This window comes from Pezoporus flaviventris, unplaced genomic scaffold (genome assembly GCF_033815535.1).
Source record: "Pezoporus flaviventris isolate CSIRO_AGI_PZ_B2104156 unplaced genomic scaffold, CSIRO_AGI_Pfla_v1 ptg000036l, whole genome shotgun sequence".
NCBI lineage: Eukaryota > Metazoa > Chordata > Aves > Psittaciformes > Psittacidae > Pezoporus > Pezoporus flaviventris.
In genome coordinates this window covers 40,385,860-40,401,691 of record NW_026892584.1, presented here as the reverse complement: position 1 = coordinate 40,401,691, position 15,832 = coordinate 40,385,860, and the positions used below count along the sequence as shown (strand labels likewise).

General features: G+C 40.1%; 1 protein-coding gene across 5 annotated transcripts in view; it reads right to left on the bottom strand.

Moving 5' to 3' along the window:
• Positions 1–2,980: 2,980 nt before the first annotated feature.
• Positions 2,981–15,832, bottom strand: part of TRAF3 (TNF receptor associated factor 3) — a 71,643-nt gene continuing 58,791 nt past the window's right edge. For all 5 annotated transcript variants that reach the window (XM_061464045.1, XM_061464046.1, XM_061464044.1 and 2 more), the window contains 2 exons: positions 11,839–12,013; positions 2,981–10,746 (listed from right to left, as the gene is read on the bottom strand). In XM_061464045.1, the coding sequence (XP_061320029.1) occupies positions 10,175–10,746; positions 11,839–12,013 (747 nt within the window). In that variant the 3' untranslated portion in view covers positions 2,981–10,174. The remainder of the gene's footprint in view (positions 10,747–11,838; positions 12,014–15,832) is intronic.

The window sequence follows — 15,832 nt, the reverse complement described above, 5'->3', positions numbered from 1 at the left end:
GGGCCAGAGCATGCTCCTCTCTGACCCAGCTTTTGTCACTGATGCTGCTGCACCCAGGACCAGGCAGGCACAATAGAATGTGCATGGGAGTGGAATTTGGATCCAGCAGTTACAAGGAGAGAGGAACAAAAATGAAAGGAAGCAGAAATCGGTCCCTGGAAACAAAGCAGCTGCCCTAACATGGAGATCAGCACATTCTATTCCTTGCAGCCGGCTCACCCTGCTCCCCAGCCTGCTCTCCTGGGGCTGGCTGCCGACCCATAATGCCCTTGGGAAGAGCAAGCACATCATCACTGCAGAGGGGGAAACCAGCGCACAACGGATGCTTGACAGCTCCATCTGTGTGGATGTAGGGACGCGAGCAACTGAGCCTGCTTCTCAGATTCTGAGCCCACAGCTTGCTGGATGCATTCACCAGCCCAGCTCATCCAGGACCTGTGCTTGGGTAGGATCTCTTTTTTTATTCTTGGAGGACTGAAGGTCACCTACCAGCCACCACTATCTAACCCCAGGACCCCTGTTAAAGGGGCAATGGCTGGGGAAAGGGTTCACGCCTGGTCTGTGTTCCTGCTGACTGATGGCACAGGGTATGCTGAGGCTGATGCCATTTCTACCAGCCAGGACTGATCCAAATATTCTCCTCTGTGGGAGCTTCTGTATTGGCACAAAGCAGCCACTGAGTGTCCATAGCAATGTCTGCAAACAGCTCTTGCCTCTAATCACAGCACAGTGATGCTGTCAAAACACACTTCCACCAGCTGCAATGGATACTGCAGGCTGCAGCCAAACATTTCTTACACCAATTTGCAGCCCGTGGGGTGGAAGTAAGTCCCCAGGGTCTCTTCTGTGTTTGCCAGCCTTGCCAAGCCTGGAACTCAGCTCCAGGCTTGGGCCATTTCCTGTTCTTGGGAGCCAGAGGAACAGGTGAAAGCACACATCAGAGACTGACATTCACTGCTGCCAGGGCCCACCCTCCCCAGGTGCCATGTTTGCCAAGGGGTGCAGGGGAAGGCACTCAGACTATCACTTCTTTTGGCCAAACAAGGACAAGCTGAACACCATACTCTATAATGACAGCCTCCATGGCTCAACCCAGGCATGTGGGAAGGAAACACACAGCTGATTCATGGAAAACTGGCTTTGGGGAAGGATGGGGGAAATCACATCTTTCATCACTTTTATGACCACTGGATATTTCCCCCTTACTCACACAATTCCAGGACTTGGTCACATCAAAGCAGGCTATCCCAGAGAGCAGGAGATCGGTCCATCTGCAGGGCCAAGAAGTCAAAGCTTTTGAAAATGCTTCTCCTTACTGGACAGCAAGCAAACCCAAGGCTTGAAACTCCCTGAGAAATAAAGAGATAAGCCGAGCAGCAGTTCTGGGTTTGGGCAATGTACAAGTGTATGATGTCTGCATAGCACCCTCTGTAGACCAGGAATGCTCCTCACCCCATTCTCCGCAGCTGCTATGTTCCCATCCCCCTAGGTACTGTATTGCCCACCAGGAGAAAGTATGCTACAAAGCTGCTATTCGCCTCCTGTGACCTGTCATGAAGAAGAAACCTTGTATAAAGACTCATTCTTGCCAGGAGCGACATGATGTATCATTGCAATTACCATTCATTTCTGGGGGAAGGAGGAACAGGGAGGAAAGAACTGGTGTTTGTCTTCATGTTTAAAACAATTTGTTTCCTCTCCCCCTACCCTGCTGCACTGTAATGACACAGGTGTCATGCCTGAGCAGCACCAAGCAAAAAAATCTGGCAGGAGGAGCAGTGTGGGCCATAGCAAAGGTTATCCTCCTTTTCCTTAGGAGGGCTCTACTTGAGGATAACCCACTTCATTAAGGAAACAAGGAAGTTCACCATCTCTTCACGCTCCACGGTGAGGAGACGTGAAGAGCTTTAAGCGCAGTCTAGAGTGCCGGATGTGGGAGTGGAAAGTGTGATGAACAGGGCAGGGGGTGCCAGAGCATCCAGAGAGTCACTTACCAGTGACTGCTGTCAGCAGCAGAAAGGAATATCCACCTCAGCACATCCCGCACGTGGCGATGATGGCTTTTCATAGCCACCCTTCCCTCTCACCACGCCAGCCCTCCTGCATTTGCTGTTTCTCTGGCATCCCCATTTTATCAAAAGGCAGTTGGCCACCCAGCACTTCTCCACTACCTGCTGCAAACATCAGTATCGGCTGGCCGGGTCACACTCGGACTGGGGTGCTAGCAGTGGGGCTGTGGCTTTGCCAAGACTGTGATTTTGCCTCTGAGCACAAGCAAGATGTTCCCACATTGCTAAGCCCAGAATTACTCCTGCAGTGACGTGAAAAGAGGGGAAATAGGAATTTCAGTAAGAAAGGGGTCGGACAGGCTTCATACAGCAGCCCTGGGGATCAGGGTTTTCATCACAAGGCTAAATCTGAGTTGTGGTAGAAATACTGCTACTGCACTCATTTCAAAACAGCATGCTGCTTTCACAGACTGCACTGTGCTCCACGATTTCAAACATACACCTGAAACACATTTCTGAGTAGATAAAAGAGTCACTAATGACACTGGAGAAGGAAGAAAAAAATAAATTTCCACTTCCAGACATTCAGGCCATGTCCTGCCTCACCTTTCCCAGACCTCTTTGAGGAAATGGTGCACCACAAACGCATGAAAAGCCATTTCAATTATTTCTACTCTATTTGCACAAGGACTCCTGACACTGATGTTAGGATGAACACCATCACCTAGTTTATTCTAGCAAAGTTATCACATGGAAAATAGGACTCTGATAAAAGTTATGGCAAGTTTGCTGTGAGGAGGAAGGGAAATGCCACAATAAAGGTCTATCGGGTGCACAAGCATAAAGCACTGAACAGCCAATGTACAGTGGGTTCAGAGAAGAGGAAGGCTGCACCCTGCCCATCTGCAAGTCAACAGCAGTCATTCAAATTCAACACACCACGTTTTTTTAAAAAATATGATTTCCTACTTAGATTTATTTTTCCTTTAATAACACATTTTAGCATTTCAGAGTTTGGCATTCTACACTCGCACACACCGTCCTTGTTTATTAGCATTTAAACACAAAAAAGACATCGCAAGACCTCCAAACACAAATAAATACAAAAACACAATATACAAGAAACTGAAATACAACATATAATAATGCTATTGGGAAATTAAGACATGTTGCTAATTCCTTTTTTTTTTTTAATCATTATTTTAACAACATGGTTATTGCTGAGCAATAAATTATACATTTTAAAGTTGTTTTTCCCCCCTAAAAGAAAAGGACGAAAACCACTGGTTACCAGATCACTTGCACTGTATCCTTACAGCTACTGATAATTAAGACAGGCAGAATATACACAATCAAATGAGGCTGGCCTTCTTTGGTCTTTGTTTTTGATCATAAAACTGAACACAAGTGTACCGTTCACTGAAGAGTATGAGAGTAAAGAAATGGATACACAAGTTTCAAACACATTAATTTGTACATTATTCTCAGTCACTGATGGTTTTTTTTATAGATAGTTCTCACAGAATTTCTTGGAAACAAATGTCAGCTTTAGTTTTACCAATTATTATGTTGTTTCATGCATTTTAAAGGTTATCCTACTTGTCTAAGAGAAATGGACCTACTTTCAGCCCATCATCTCCTAATGGAGTATTTTTCACAGTCACCAATAGATCACTGGAGTTTTATACCTTGTAGAAAAAATCCTGAACTTCCCCTGTTTATTATAAAATAAAAATTAAAAAAATAAACCAAACAATAGCTATAAGGAAAACAAAGGTGGATCACATGATGCATCAGCAACGATGGAAGCTTGTACCTTCCCATTCCACAAGTACAGATTATACAACTCTCTGCCAGTGATGCAGGTCATAGTTGGTAGATGTGTCCTTTCTGACATGAGCTATATTCAAATCCAAAGCTCAGAACACTATGCAAGAAAATGACCTTTACGAATGATAATGCTGGTTTATCTCAGTAACCCTTAGACAGAGTCAAATTTTATCACTACGCATCGCACTGCCAGCAATGGAGCGTGTGAACACCGGCATTGCTAAGAAGTTAAAAAGTCCTTGCAGAACTGGCAACCAAATTAAAAGCTTAGTTCCAGAGGACCAAAAAACACAGACGCCACATAGAGACAACAAACCCTTCCCTAAATGGGTAGGTTAGTAAGCCACAGAGCTGGGATCCAGATTTGAATTTCACATCAATTCTGGGATTTCTGGATCCAGGATTTTGGTTCAGGTGCTTCTCTGTGAAATTTAGAACTTATTTGAACCCTAAGGAACTAATCCTAACTTGGAGAGAAAAAAACTAAACAAACACAGTCTAGTATCTACACTAAGATCATGAAATGGAAGACACAAGCTGCAGTCTTGACCATAAATTAGAAGAGAAATAGGAATAGTCAGATCCCTTACATGTTGTATATCTCTACTCTTCTAAATCTTAAGAGGATGTCCCTGAATCAGCAGTCCAAAGTTTTCCACAACTTCCTACCTGGTGCTTCTCACCAAAGGCCTGGATTAAGAGGCAGGAAAGAATTAAGCCCTCCGTATTTTGGTTTAAAGGAAAAAAGGAGAAAGCCCCACAAGAAAGAAATGGCCAGTCACACTACAGGCTGGTAGAACAAAGATGAACCCACTTCACTTTAACTGAAAGACAATACCGTTTTAAAAGGAGCATCAAATGAGACTTAACTTTGTTGGGTGATTCTAAACAAATAAAGCAGGACATCTGCTGCTATTAGACACATTGCACTGGCTTTCCACTCTGCAGGCTGCGCAAAGCACCACCAAGTAGTGAGCAACGTCTGGGCTACCATACATGTACAACCCCAAATCACGACAGCTTGTATGTTTAATTCTAGCCCTTTCTGTCCTGATGTGGGTCTTTAAGGTATGTAAACTTGTTTTTCAGTTCCTTTAAGGGACAAACATATTAGAAGAGTAAAACCTAGTGATCTGAAGATAACACTAGGGAACTGGAACCTCTCATTCAGTCCCAGCTCCAGGAGATTCCTTTTGTGACTCTGGGCATGTCACTTCACAACTCATCCTTGATTTCCTTTTTCCAGAGAACACAAATAGCACTTGCTGTAAGAAGAACATCTTTGCAAATGCAAAGTGCTTCCTATGCTGTACATAGCACTAAAACCAACTCTCCGACTCAGTTCTCAAACCAACTGTCTTTATTGCAGTAGCTATGGTTTCTAGGTCAACCAGAATATAGAGGTATTGACTGAACAGGATAGGAATTCCAGAAAGAGGTCTAGTTGCATTTTGTATCTTTTGTTCCCAAATTAAAGAAAAGAATTTGCAATTAACAAGTTGCCCATCGCTACGTTTAAAATACAGGAAGCTCCAAATTAGAGGAGTATGAGGAAGGACATGTGCCCTAGATTACATTCCAAGGTCTTCAGAAAGGCTAAACAAACTGTTTGTTTGCTATTATACAGGTCTTCAAACCTGGAAGATGCAAATCCAAAGTATGCCCTTAGCCAAGATCCTCCCTTAGCAGCAGCAAGTTATATTTGCACCAATCAATCAAGTATAACATGGAGAAAAGGGTTTTGTTTCATCACTTCTACATGAAAAACAAACACAACTTTGCATATATATGTGCATGCATGTCTGTGTATTATGTATGTACCTACACACGTACGAGTAATTTCCAGAGCAAAAACTAAGAGATTAGATATGCAACCCAAGAATTTTCCCCCTTCACCTATTTGTATATTTGCATAGTTAAATCATATCAAGGCATCAATTCTGCAGTCACATTTTTCACTCTTCTGTGGTGCAGGCAACTCTTCTTGTCACTTTCTACACTTTTCTGTCTTGGACAAAGCAGCACCAGTGTTTCAAAAATGAAAGAAAACAGAAGCCCTGCATTGTTGGTGAAATGCCTATCCCATGTGATGGAATACAGATACAAATAGGTGGTAGCTATTAAACTCCATTTCAACAGCTGCAATTGCGGCACGCTGAGAAACACGAGCGATATAATCACAACCTAACATTCATGGGTTCAACACTTAAATTACAACTAACACAAATCTCCATTACCTTTGTATTCGAGAAATTCATCAGGCACAGAATCAGGCACGTATCTTCAACTTTCCTTTTCCAAGTAGGAAAACCCAATGGAAAGGAAATAAACTGTATTTCATAAGAAAGCTAGCATGTTACCCACATTTTTTTTTGTCAAAATTATGCCACCAATCATCCCGTTTTCCTATTGCACATTCTCTTTGTGAAGAACATTTACAGTACAAGGCTGAAATCAACATTGCATATTGTAAGTCAGCAGCTGAAGGTGTACCACGTAGATAGTAACTGAAACAAGACCCCTTTAATTAGATCAGAGAAGTAATGCAGACATGGTCATGCACCATAATCGCAGGTTGGTCTTTAAACACCCGAATAGTTTCATCCTGTTTAGAATTCAAGACTTTCTGGGTAAGAGACACACTCATCCTGTACTGAAGAGCGTACAACAAGGGCAACATCCAGACTGTCACACACTGGAATCTCCCTAGAAAAGGCTGAAAATGGAAGAGGCTTGTACGTAACTCAGAGTGTCATTGTTAAGAAACAATACCAGCGAGAGATTTCAGTTGTGTGTTGCTAAGAATTACTAAATAGAAGAAAAAAAGGTTCTGTTGAAGAAACTCTGTTCAAAGTAATGCAAATACTCTTGGACCCCCTTGCAATCAAACACACTGCGGAGTTAGCTGGGATTCAAGACTACATGTGCGGGCAGACTGTCACCCCATGAATCACTTTGAACAGACAGACCCTAGAAAACTCTGGATCTCTCAGTCAGGAACATACAGGAAGAAAAAGACAAAGGGCATTTCAATGGTGAGAGTTAAATAATTTAAAGTGTTGAGTAAAGCACCAGGTAATCTTTTTGTGGCCTTGTTTTCACAAAATGCTACATACTCCTTGCTGGAAAGCAGAGGAAACCGATTTCTATGTACACAGTAAGAACTCTATAGAGATGGCCCACGAGTTCTGCGGAGAAAGGAGTGTTACAGTCAAGGCTTCAGGTATTCCACAGCAGGCGGTGTCTACATTTGTGTAGCAAGATCCTGGATTTCACAGTACGCAGGGCTGGCAAACTGGAAATTCTCTGGCAGCTTCATGTAGTTTAAAAAATAAGTGCAGTAGGCCTCCATTTTATTAACTGTGATAAAAAGCACATATGCAAAAATATTTTTATATTGATAGCACATTACTGCATTATAAAAGCTGCCCAAGTGAAGCTGAAGATTCTGGCAGCTGGTGCTTTTGGCACTTGGGAGATGTGGAAAGCAGCATAGAGATCTGTGAAATACAACAGTGACTGATGTTTCTGCTACAGTGATCGGCATTAATATAGTTAGGAGTGTTCATATTTAAACTTCTCTATGAAGTTTCTGAGTCAATATCCCATTAAGAAGAGATATTCAGATCTCTTAAAGCTACTAGTTTAGGCTGTATGCAGACTCAGGAAGACTTCCCTAATAGTTTACACTTTCATATGTTTCAAAGTCCACTTTCAATCACAAAGGCTGGAAACACCTTTATCCTCCTCTTTTAAAGATCCTGGATTTAGAAGCGCAATTCTGTCACAGGAGTTGGAAACTGTAGTCACAAATCTGCAGAATATGCTGGCCCTGCTTATTCTAGAAATCTCCTCCAAGTCCCAGATTGAAACAGGATATAAACTGTTTTGAGATGGCCAAACGGTTTCATTTAAGTTTACAAGACATGCATTAGCAATGGGAGGAGAGTCCTTTGGACATTTCCACTTGGGAATCCTGTTTTCAGTAAAATTCTGTGATGCACAAACACAAAAGCTCAGCTGCCTACATTCACAATTATTAAAATGACACAAGTTGGACGAACCTTGGCCCTAAAGCGTAAGTGATGGGTTTGCTTATGCAGCCTGCATAAAACTGCAAGTGCCATACAATTATATCTAGAGATATAGATGCGGGTATATCTATAGATATTTATGTCTTGTGCAGAACATCCTCCTTCTGTGCTAGAAATTAAATGCTAGCACATGCCTCCACATTTGAGCTTGCACCTGTTGACAGCAATGTACCATAAAGGGAGTACAGTACCTGGACAATGGAAGGCAAGAAAAGGAAGACAAGTTGCTGCTGACAGTTGTGACAGTCAGCAGCAGGCAGTATTCTAGCAGGTGCCTGGAAAACCCATGAAGACCACTTAGCATGCATTGTATATTCATAAATACTTCTTGCAGGCACTGTGTGTGAAGGCACAGCCAAAAAAGACAACAGCAAAACCAAGCTGAAATACAAAGGCATAAATTCAACTGCAAAAATTGTGACTATGCCTCAAAAAGCAGAAAACTGACAAATCCTGACATTAAAGGCTGAGATGCAACATTTTAAGCCCACATAGGCTAAAAACACAATGGTGCAAGTCTGCTCTGCTTAAGCAGTTCTTAGATTTTAAAGAGCACCAGAGTCAGGCTATATCTCTAGACTTGCTTGTCACACAGGCTATTAAATAGAAGCAGATGAACACAGCAGGTTGCAATCAGCATGTTTCAGGGCTAGCAAATGCTTTCTACTACAGTTCAGGCTGTTTTTAAGAATGAAACCCATGCATTCCCTGTTAGGATGCTTGTCTGCTATGAAAGCTGTAATGAGCATATATAGTCACAGCCCCACAGAGTTCTTAGATGGTCCGTTTCAAGTGATGCCACCTTACAAGCACAGGCATTAGAGGAAAAATGTCGCCTGACTTCACAGGGGCCATGGAGACTGTCTAGTCCAAGCTCCATAGGAGCACTGAGCATAATGTTTTGGCACCTAAATAAAATGGATTCTACCATGGCCAAGTCATAGAAGCTCCAGAAGCCAAAGAAATGGGCTTTGGCTTCTATTTTGTACATCGCAAGGTACCTAAGGGCTCTGAAGACATGGCTAAACATTATGCCTGATGTCCAATTAAACTACCGTTTCATACATCAGAATTAATCTGAATAAAAAGCTATGGTTTATAAGCAGCACAGCACATCTAAGGCACATATATGCATGCAAGCCACCATCACTGTATTAAGACATTGCTGGTTTGTCCTTAAAGAAGCAATGGCTGCTAGTACAGAACAAACATACAGGCTTTTTTCAGCACTAATCCTCCTCCCCAATACTGAAAATACTATATACTGCTGACAGCATAATGTGCAACATATATAGCTTGATTGGAAAGCATGGGGCAGAACTTTAAAAAATGTACAGGATTCCGTCTAGAACTCCAAAGTTCAACAAATGCCCTATTTTAGGGTGAAAACAATTGTAAGTCTGATAATGATGCACAGCATCCATGAGTGATTTTTCCTTAATTTTGAAATAGTGTCATTAACTACGACATATATTGTAGGTTTACATTTCTAAAGAGAAATAACAGAATTGAATAGTTTTTTTCCTATCACAAGTGATAACCAGTGTTTGGCATCTTCTATTTTTCTTCCAAGAAATATCAGTCTATCAACAGTTTTAAAATAAAATGTTTTCTGTAACAATATAACTTTAAATAAAAATATGATTTTGATTCAGATACTTTTGAGAAGACATGGATACTTTTCCAACATCTTCTGACAAAGTAAGTATTAAAACAGAGACCAGATGAGGCCTTAAAAAGACAATATACTATATTTCAGACAAGATTGCACCTCAGTTTTTCAAATAATATCATAACTGCAACATTAGTTCATTTCTTCTTTTAACATGCTGACAATTTCCAGCTAGCCCACATGTGAAGTTTCTGTTTTTGTATTCTAGCTTAACAAAAGAAAAGTCAGTAATTTAATCAGCACATACTGTATATGTCTTTTTACCTCCAATTGACTAGATCATTAATAAGTTAAAAAAAATCCTCTCTGACCATAATCATTATCCTCATGAGGGATAAGTGATTCTTCAGAGCTTAAGTGTTGCTAGTTCTATTAAAAAATATATCATGGTATGATTTCTTAATGTGTTGCTACTTTCGCAATTGGACCCTACGCAGTTATGCCTTCAAACTCTTCCATCTGTTCCACAAGGTGGTTCTGTGAGCTTTAGGACCTCTGATTGAAGACAAACTGATATAAAACCCCCAAACGGAGTTGTCTTCTGTTTAATCTGCCTCCCCTATTGTATGTCAGGGGTCTGGTAGATCTGATGTATCCACTATGACTTTAATAAAAATAGTATCATCTTTAATATACGTTCCATTCTCTAGAACAGTTTGAGCCACAAAGACTGGGCAGCCAGATGCAATGTTCATTTCTCCAGTTGGCTTCTTGAAACTGCTGCTGTTTGGATCTGGCTTGAAAGCATCTCCTAAGTGGCGTCGAGACGGTCCCTGATCCATCAGCATGAGAGTCACTTTCTGTTTAAACGGCCAAGGAAGCAATGCATCATATTCTCCACGCATTATGACAAAAAACAGCGATAGGTGTGTCCCCTTTCCCATGCCATCTCCATTAAGGTAAACTCTGGCACACATCTTGTAGCCAAAGTATCCCGTATAAAAGGGTTGGCTGTACAAGGACAGGGTCTTCCCCATGACTGCCTCTTGCTTCCGACGTTTATAATCTCGAATTTTCCAAATTAATACTCCATTGTAACTGGCAGTTTCCAAAACTTGGAATCGGAGATCCATGTCAGCCAAACGGATATCATGAACACTCAGCATCTGATCATGTCTGCTCAGCTGTGTCTCTAGCAGGCCTGTAAGAAAACGGAAGGGACTATGGTAAGAAAAAGCGGGTTTGTTTTTTTTTTCAGAAGACTGTGAAAATCAATCATACATTGTATATCATAAATTTTGTCTGGCAATGTAACTACAGAGGCTTCCCTTTTTTGAGAGATGACTTGGTAGCATTATCTGCAGATTGCTATTAGCAGCGAAGTCTTTGGAAATGGTCACACATCCTACATAATCCCTTTGAAATTCAGAAGCACTGCTGATCACTAAAATTATCCTTCTCAGACACTACTTGTTTCAGAAGTGCAGTGCTGTTACCATGTCTGAAGTTCATCATAAAACCCCACAAAAATCAAGCTTAGATCTGTATTTTATGGTCATTTAGTTAATTTGGAGGAAGGTCTGTTTTTAATTTCCCCTTTCCCCCACATGAGAAGGCTACTCCCTGTCTTTGCACACTGGCAAAACTGGCCAACACTGAGATGCAGACAAGTTCTTCAGAAATGTTTGTTTTATACACATCTAATTAAATGTTAATCATTTAATTACTTATTTTTAATGATTTAAATGATTTACCAATCATTTAAACACTTACACATGCCCTACACTATCTTGTTAAATCCAAATTTTCATTTCATTCAGCAAGCATGACAATAACCTCATTCTGAAGCAGATCCCATACTCTTCTTTGGATCAAATATACCTCTAACAGATATCAGTACAGGTGGTTTCAGGCGGATAACCGTACTGTTGATCCATTCATGTGGTAGAAGAGTAATAAAAGAATACTAATCAATATACCAATACTGTATTTAAAGAAGCTGCTGAGCTACTAGATGTCAAAGATTGACTGAGAAACTACTTATAATGAACTAACACTGTAATCAAGATACAGGTCAAGAAAACAAAAAAGACAAGGGGCAAGCCTAAGAAACAGTGTGGAAGCACTGCTTCAGAGGGACTGTAGTTTTATTAAAAAAAAAAAAAAATAAAACCAGAAGAATCAACAGTATTGATGCTTCCACAAAAATCACAATGGGAGTGCCACTCAAAGGACACCATTCTTCTCTTGACAGCACTGCTTGAGTACTTCAGTCCATTGTGCTAACACTTACTTGTATTTCGAGCTCCTTGCCCTGCAGTTTTATCAACACTTTCCAGCTCAGTCACTCTGTTTTGGAGGGATTCTACACTGCTCTTCATGCTGTCAGCCTCCTCCCAGTTCTGTCGGAAGGGACGGATTTCTTTGTCCAGTTCTTTGAGTTTTTCTGCTTGACTGTCTATCACTCGCTTTATAAAACAGATATGAGTTAAAATAACAAAAATACATTATTTTATGCAAATTAAACAGGGATTATAGATCAACAAGATGCATTTTCAATATAAACAAGTTTCACTGATGTCAACTGCTTTAGTAACAAAAACCTTGAAAATTTAGAGGACTAGCCCAAGTATTTATAAAACGCTTCTATTTATTGCTGCATAAGTATTAATATTAGGGCACTATCAGAATTATCAACACAATTATTTAAAAGAAAAGGAATTGTGCTCATCTAAATTTAAATAAAAAAACAACCAAACAAACCTTCAATGCAAGAACAGTATTCTGAATGTCTCTATATTGATGTTATGGGCTGATACTTGTTGGGTTTTGTCAGAGTACTCAAGCAACAAAGCATGGGCACAAGAACTTACCATGGTGTGAATCAAATGGCTGCTTATGTGCTTGTGTTTATCCTTGGATAACAGCAAAATAACTTACCCTTGCAGACATGGAGCAGCAGTATGTATATGTGAGGATACATAAGCATTAGCAAGCTCTAAGTTTACATAAGTCAACTATCAAAGCCTAAGTTATTACGTGCCCATAACCATAGCAGAAGCCCTCAAGAGTGTAAGCAAAACTACCACTTCTATCCACTTAAGCACTTTTAAAATACCCACCATTATTTCCTAAAATGAATAAGCCATGCATGCTGAAGGGGCTTGTTGGCCGATTCATGTTAAGAAAAACAAACAAACAAATACCATACAATTGGTTTTTGGAAAGGCATAAAACATAATACTCGAGAAAAAAAAAATATGAAGAGGAACATTGCAAGCACCTCAGTATGGTACAAATATAAAGGAGAACATATTTCCTAGTCTGCCCCAAATCTGATGGAAGAAATACATAGCACTCACATTATCACAGCTAATTTGGACTAGCAGGAATTTTAGCCAGAACCCCATGATCAGTTGTGAAGTTCACATGATAGAAATATTTAAGACAAGAAACTACTTTTGCTACCACCTACAGTTAAATTTCAAGTCTAACTTTACATTTTATCATCATATAGTGCCAACATGTGTAAAAATGATTTCCCACTTCTTTCTTAAAAAAAAGTAGCAGTTGAGTACAAAACAAGAAAATAAAGTTATTTTGCACTGGCCTTCTGGTTAGCCATGTGGATTTGATGCTCCCCACCGATGGGGAAAACCCTTCTGCATCATGCAACCTTCATTTCCCCTTTTAGGCATTTGCTTTCAATCATGTGGTTTCAGATATACTGAAAGTCTGTAACGATTAACTGAAGGCCAGCTTTGATAAGCCAGCTAGTCAAATCATGTTCTAGGAGTGTTTTATTTTGTTGTCTCAAAACCACAGAGTAATCTAACACATTTCAAGATTAACTATTTCTGTTTTAGTGTTTTAAAACAAGCGCATTGCAAAATTACAGCTTTGTGAATGAAAGTTGTGTACTGAATCATAAATACAGGGGTATGATCCTATTAAGTAGATAAAGCAACTTGCTTGGATGTATAAACTATCCACTACCAACAGTTATTTACTTTCATCACTTTGACTGATGGTAATCATAAGATAGGGAAGGGCTGTTAGCTATACATATAAAAGGAAACACACCATAGAATGGCCTCAATGAACATTGTAAGAGCCAAGCCACAAGATTCATACATTAGTTCACAGTTAACATGCTGCAGTAAACTTAAGCTGTGCCCAGGTCTGGTCTTTTTCCTCTACTCACACAAAATACGAACTTTGCAAGGCAAGAACAGCAACATAGTTATGGGTTTGTTCAGTGCCTCAGCATAGAGATGCTCTAATTTCCAACTGGGACCTCCTGGAGCTAATACAGTATTACACAAAATGAATAAATACATTTTTAGATGAACTGGGAAAGTGGTACAGATGCAGAAGAATTGTAAGCTATTCTTTTGGGATAAGTTTACTAAAAGTTGTTAATACGCACCAGCTTCTCTTCACCAACCTGTGTGCAATATTCTACCTTTCTACATGCAGAAACAATTCTGGTTTTAGCTGCTTCTACTACACATTGGCAAGCATGTAGTATTTTATCTCCTGTACCTCTTAATAAGAATTCAAAAGATACAGAATAATCAGAAATAAGACTTGAACTCATTTTTAAAAAGCATTGGGATCTTTATCTTTTTACCCTACAGGGAGTCAACATCCCTCATGCTTGGAGATACTATGTGGAAAAAACAAAAAGCTAAAGAACTCACTGGAAAAAGGAATCAAAGGCAGTACTTGACTAGGAAAACAAATCATGTATCCTCCTCCTTTGAAGGAATGTACTAGCAATCCAATCATTCTATATTGATATGGTCACTGCTTCTTTTGTCTTTTAAGTACCTCATGCCCACACTCAGCTTCAGACTTTGCTCACTACTATCATTCCACGTTCTACCCACACTAGATGCTGGATGTCAAATTTCCTTTCCAGAAGGCAGCAGTTGAAAAAGTATCATGCAAACTCTTAGTAAAAATACTTTCCCCTCGAGAGCAGTGGATAGAACATGAATCTGAATCAAAACATCTCAAGGCTGAGGTTGCCAACAGTGCCCAGACGCCTCTGATGCACCAGTTGTGTTAAATGTCCCACAGTATGGATGATGCCAGTTGTGCTCAGTGAAACAGCTGTTCCCAAGCCAAAGAAGGTTACGTGACAAGTAATACCAAAAAGGTACGAGAAATTATTAGCATGCTATAGGACTTGGGGGAGTAGGCAAGCATTGCTTGCCCAGACCTGAAATGGCTAGTTCTACACTGGAAATATCTGTGGCTCTTACAAAGCCATGGCTGTTTAACACAACCCAGAAAAAGAATGGCTCAGAACAGGTAACCAATTCCTTCAGCACCTAGTAGGTAACAGAGGCTAATTATATTGAGGTGTGTTTCCAGGATGCCCTTAGCAACCTGACTGAATCAGAAGTTACAGTAAGTGGAAGGAATCAGGTTGAAACAGGTGTAAAATACAGTTTGGTTTAAAATAACTAAACTAAAATAGCTGGTGAGAAGAAGTAAAAAGGGTAGGGGAAGAAGAAAGAGAAAAGAAAAAAAAAAAACCAAATCCAACAAAACCCATCCTCTCTAGTATTTATTCCCAACAAAAAGCTACCTGTTGGAATCTGACTACCATATTGTTCTGTGGAGTTTTTTCTAAACATACACCATTTGAAAATTGATTTTGCTTACACATACAGCTTGAGGAAATCAAAGATACTGCAATCTGTCATCAAGGCAATCATGAAAAACTCTGTTCTATGTGTTTGCCATTTCCCCTCTCATCACTGGTTACTGAGACAGCATGTGTAAAAACCCCAGGCTTACAAATTAACTTACCTCCTGGTAGATTCAATCAGCAATATCAATACATACAAGGATTAGCTTTCCAGTGTCAGAATGCAATATTGTAAGTATGCAGCCATATCCCAGACTATCATCAGACCAAATAACAATGACTAAGGCAGGCTAAACTGGATACTACGTGGGCACAACATGGAAAACAGTAAGTACTATAAAGAGAAACGCTGCTGTTGCCAAACCTAAAGGTTTCCTTATAAATCAACATTGAGGGCCTCAAGACACTGAGCTCTTGAACGTGCTATCCTTTGAATTTAGCCTTACTCTAGGTTGGATAACTATATCTTGCTTGAGTATCAACATTTGTATTTTCATATGAAGTGAACAGTAAGTGACAAAAGATCATTTCATTTACATTCATTTAAGCTAAATGCTGAAACGGCTATCTGATATTCTAGCAGGAGGCGTACTAAAATAACATGTAAAGGATACTTGCACAATAG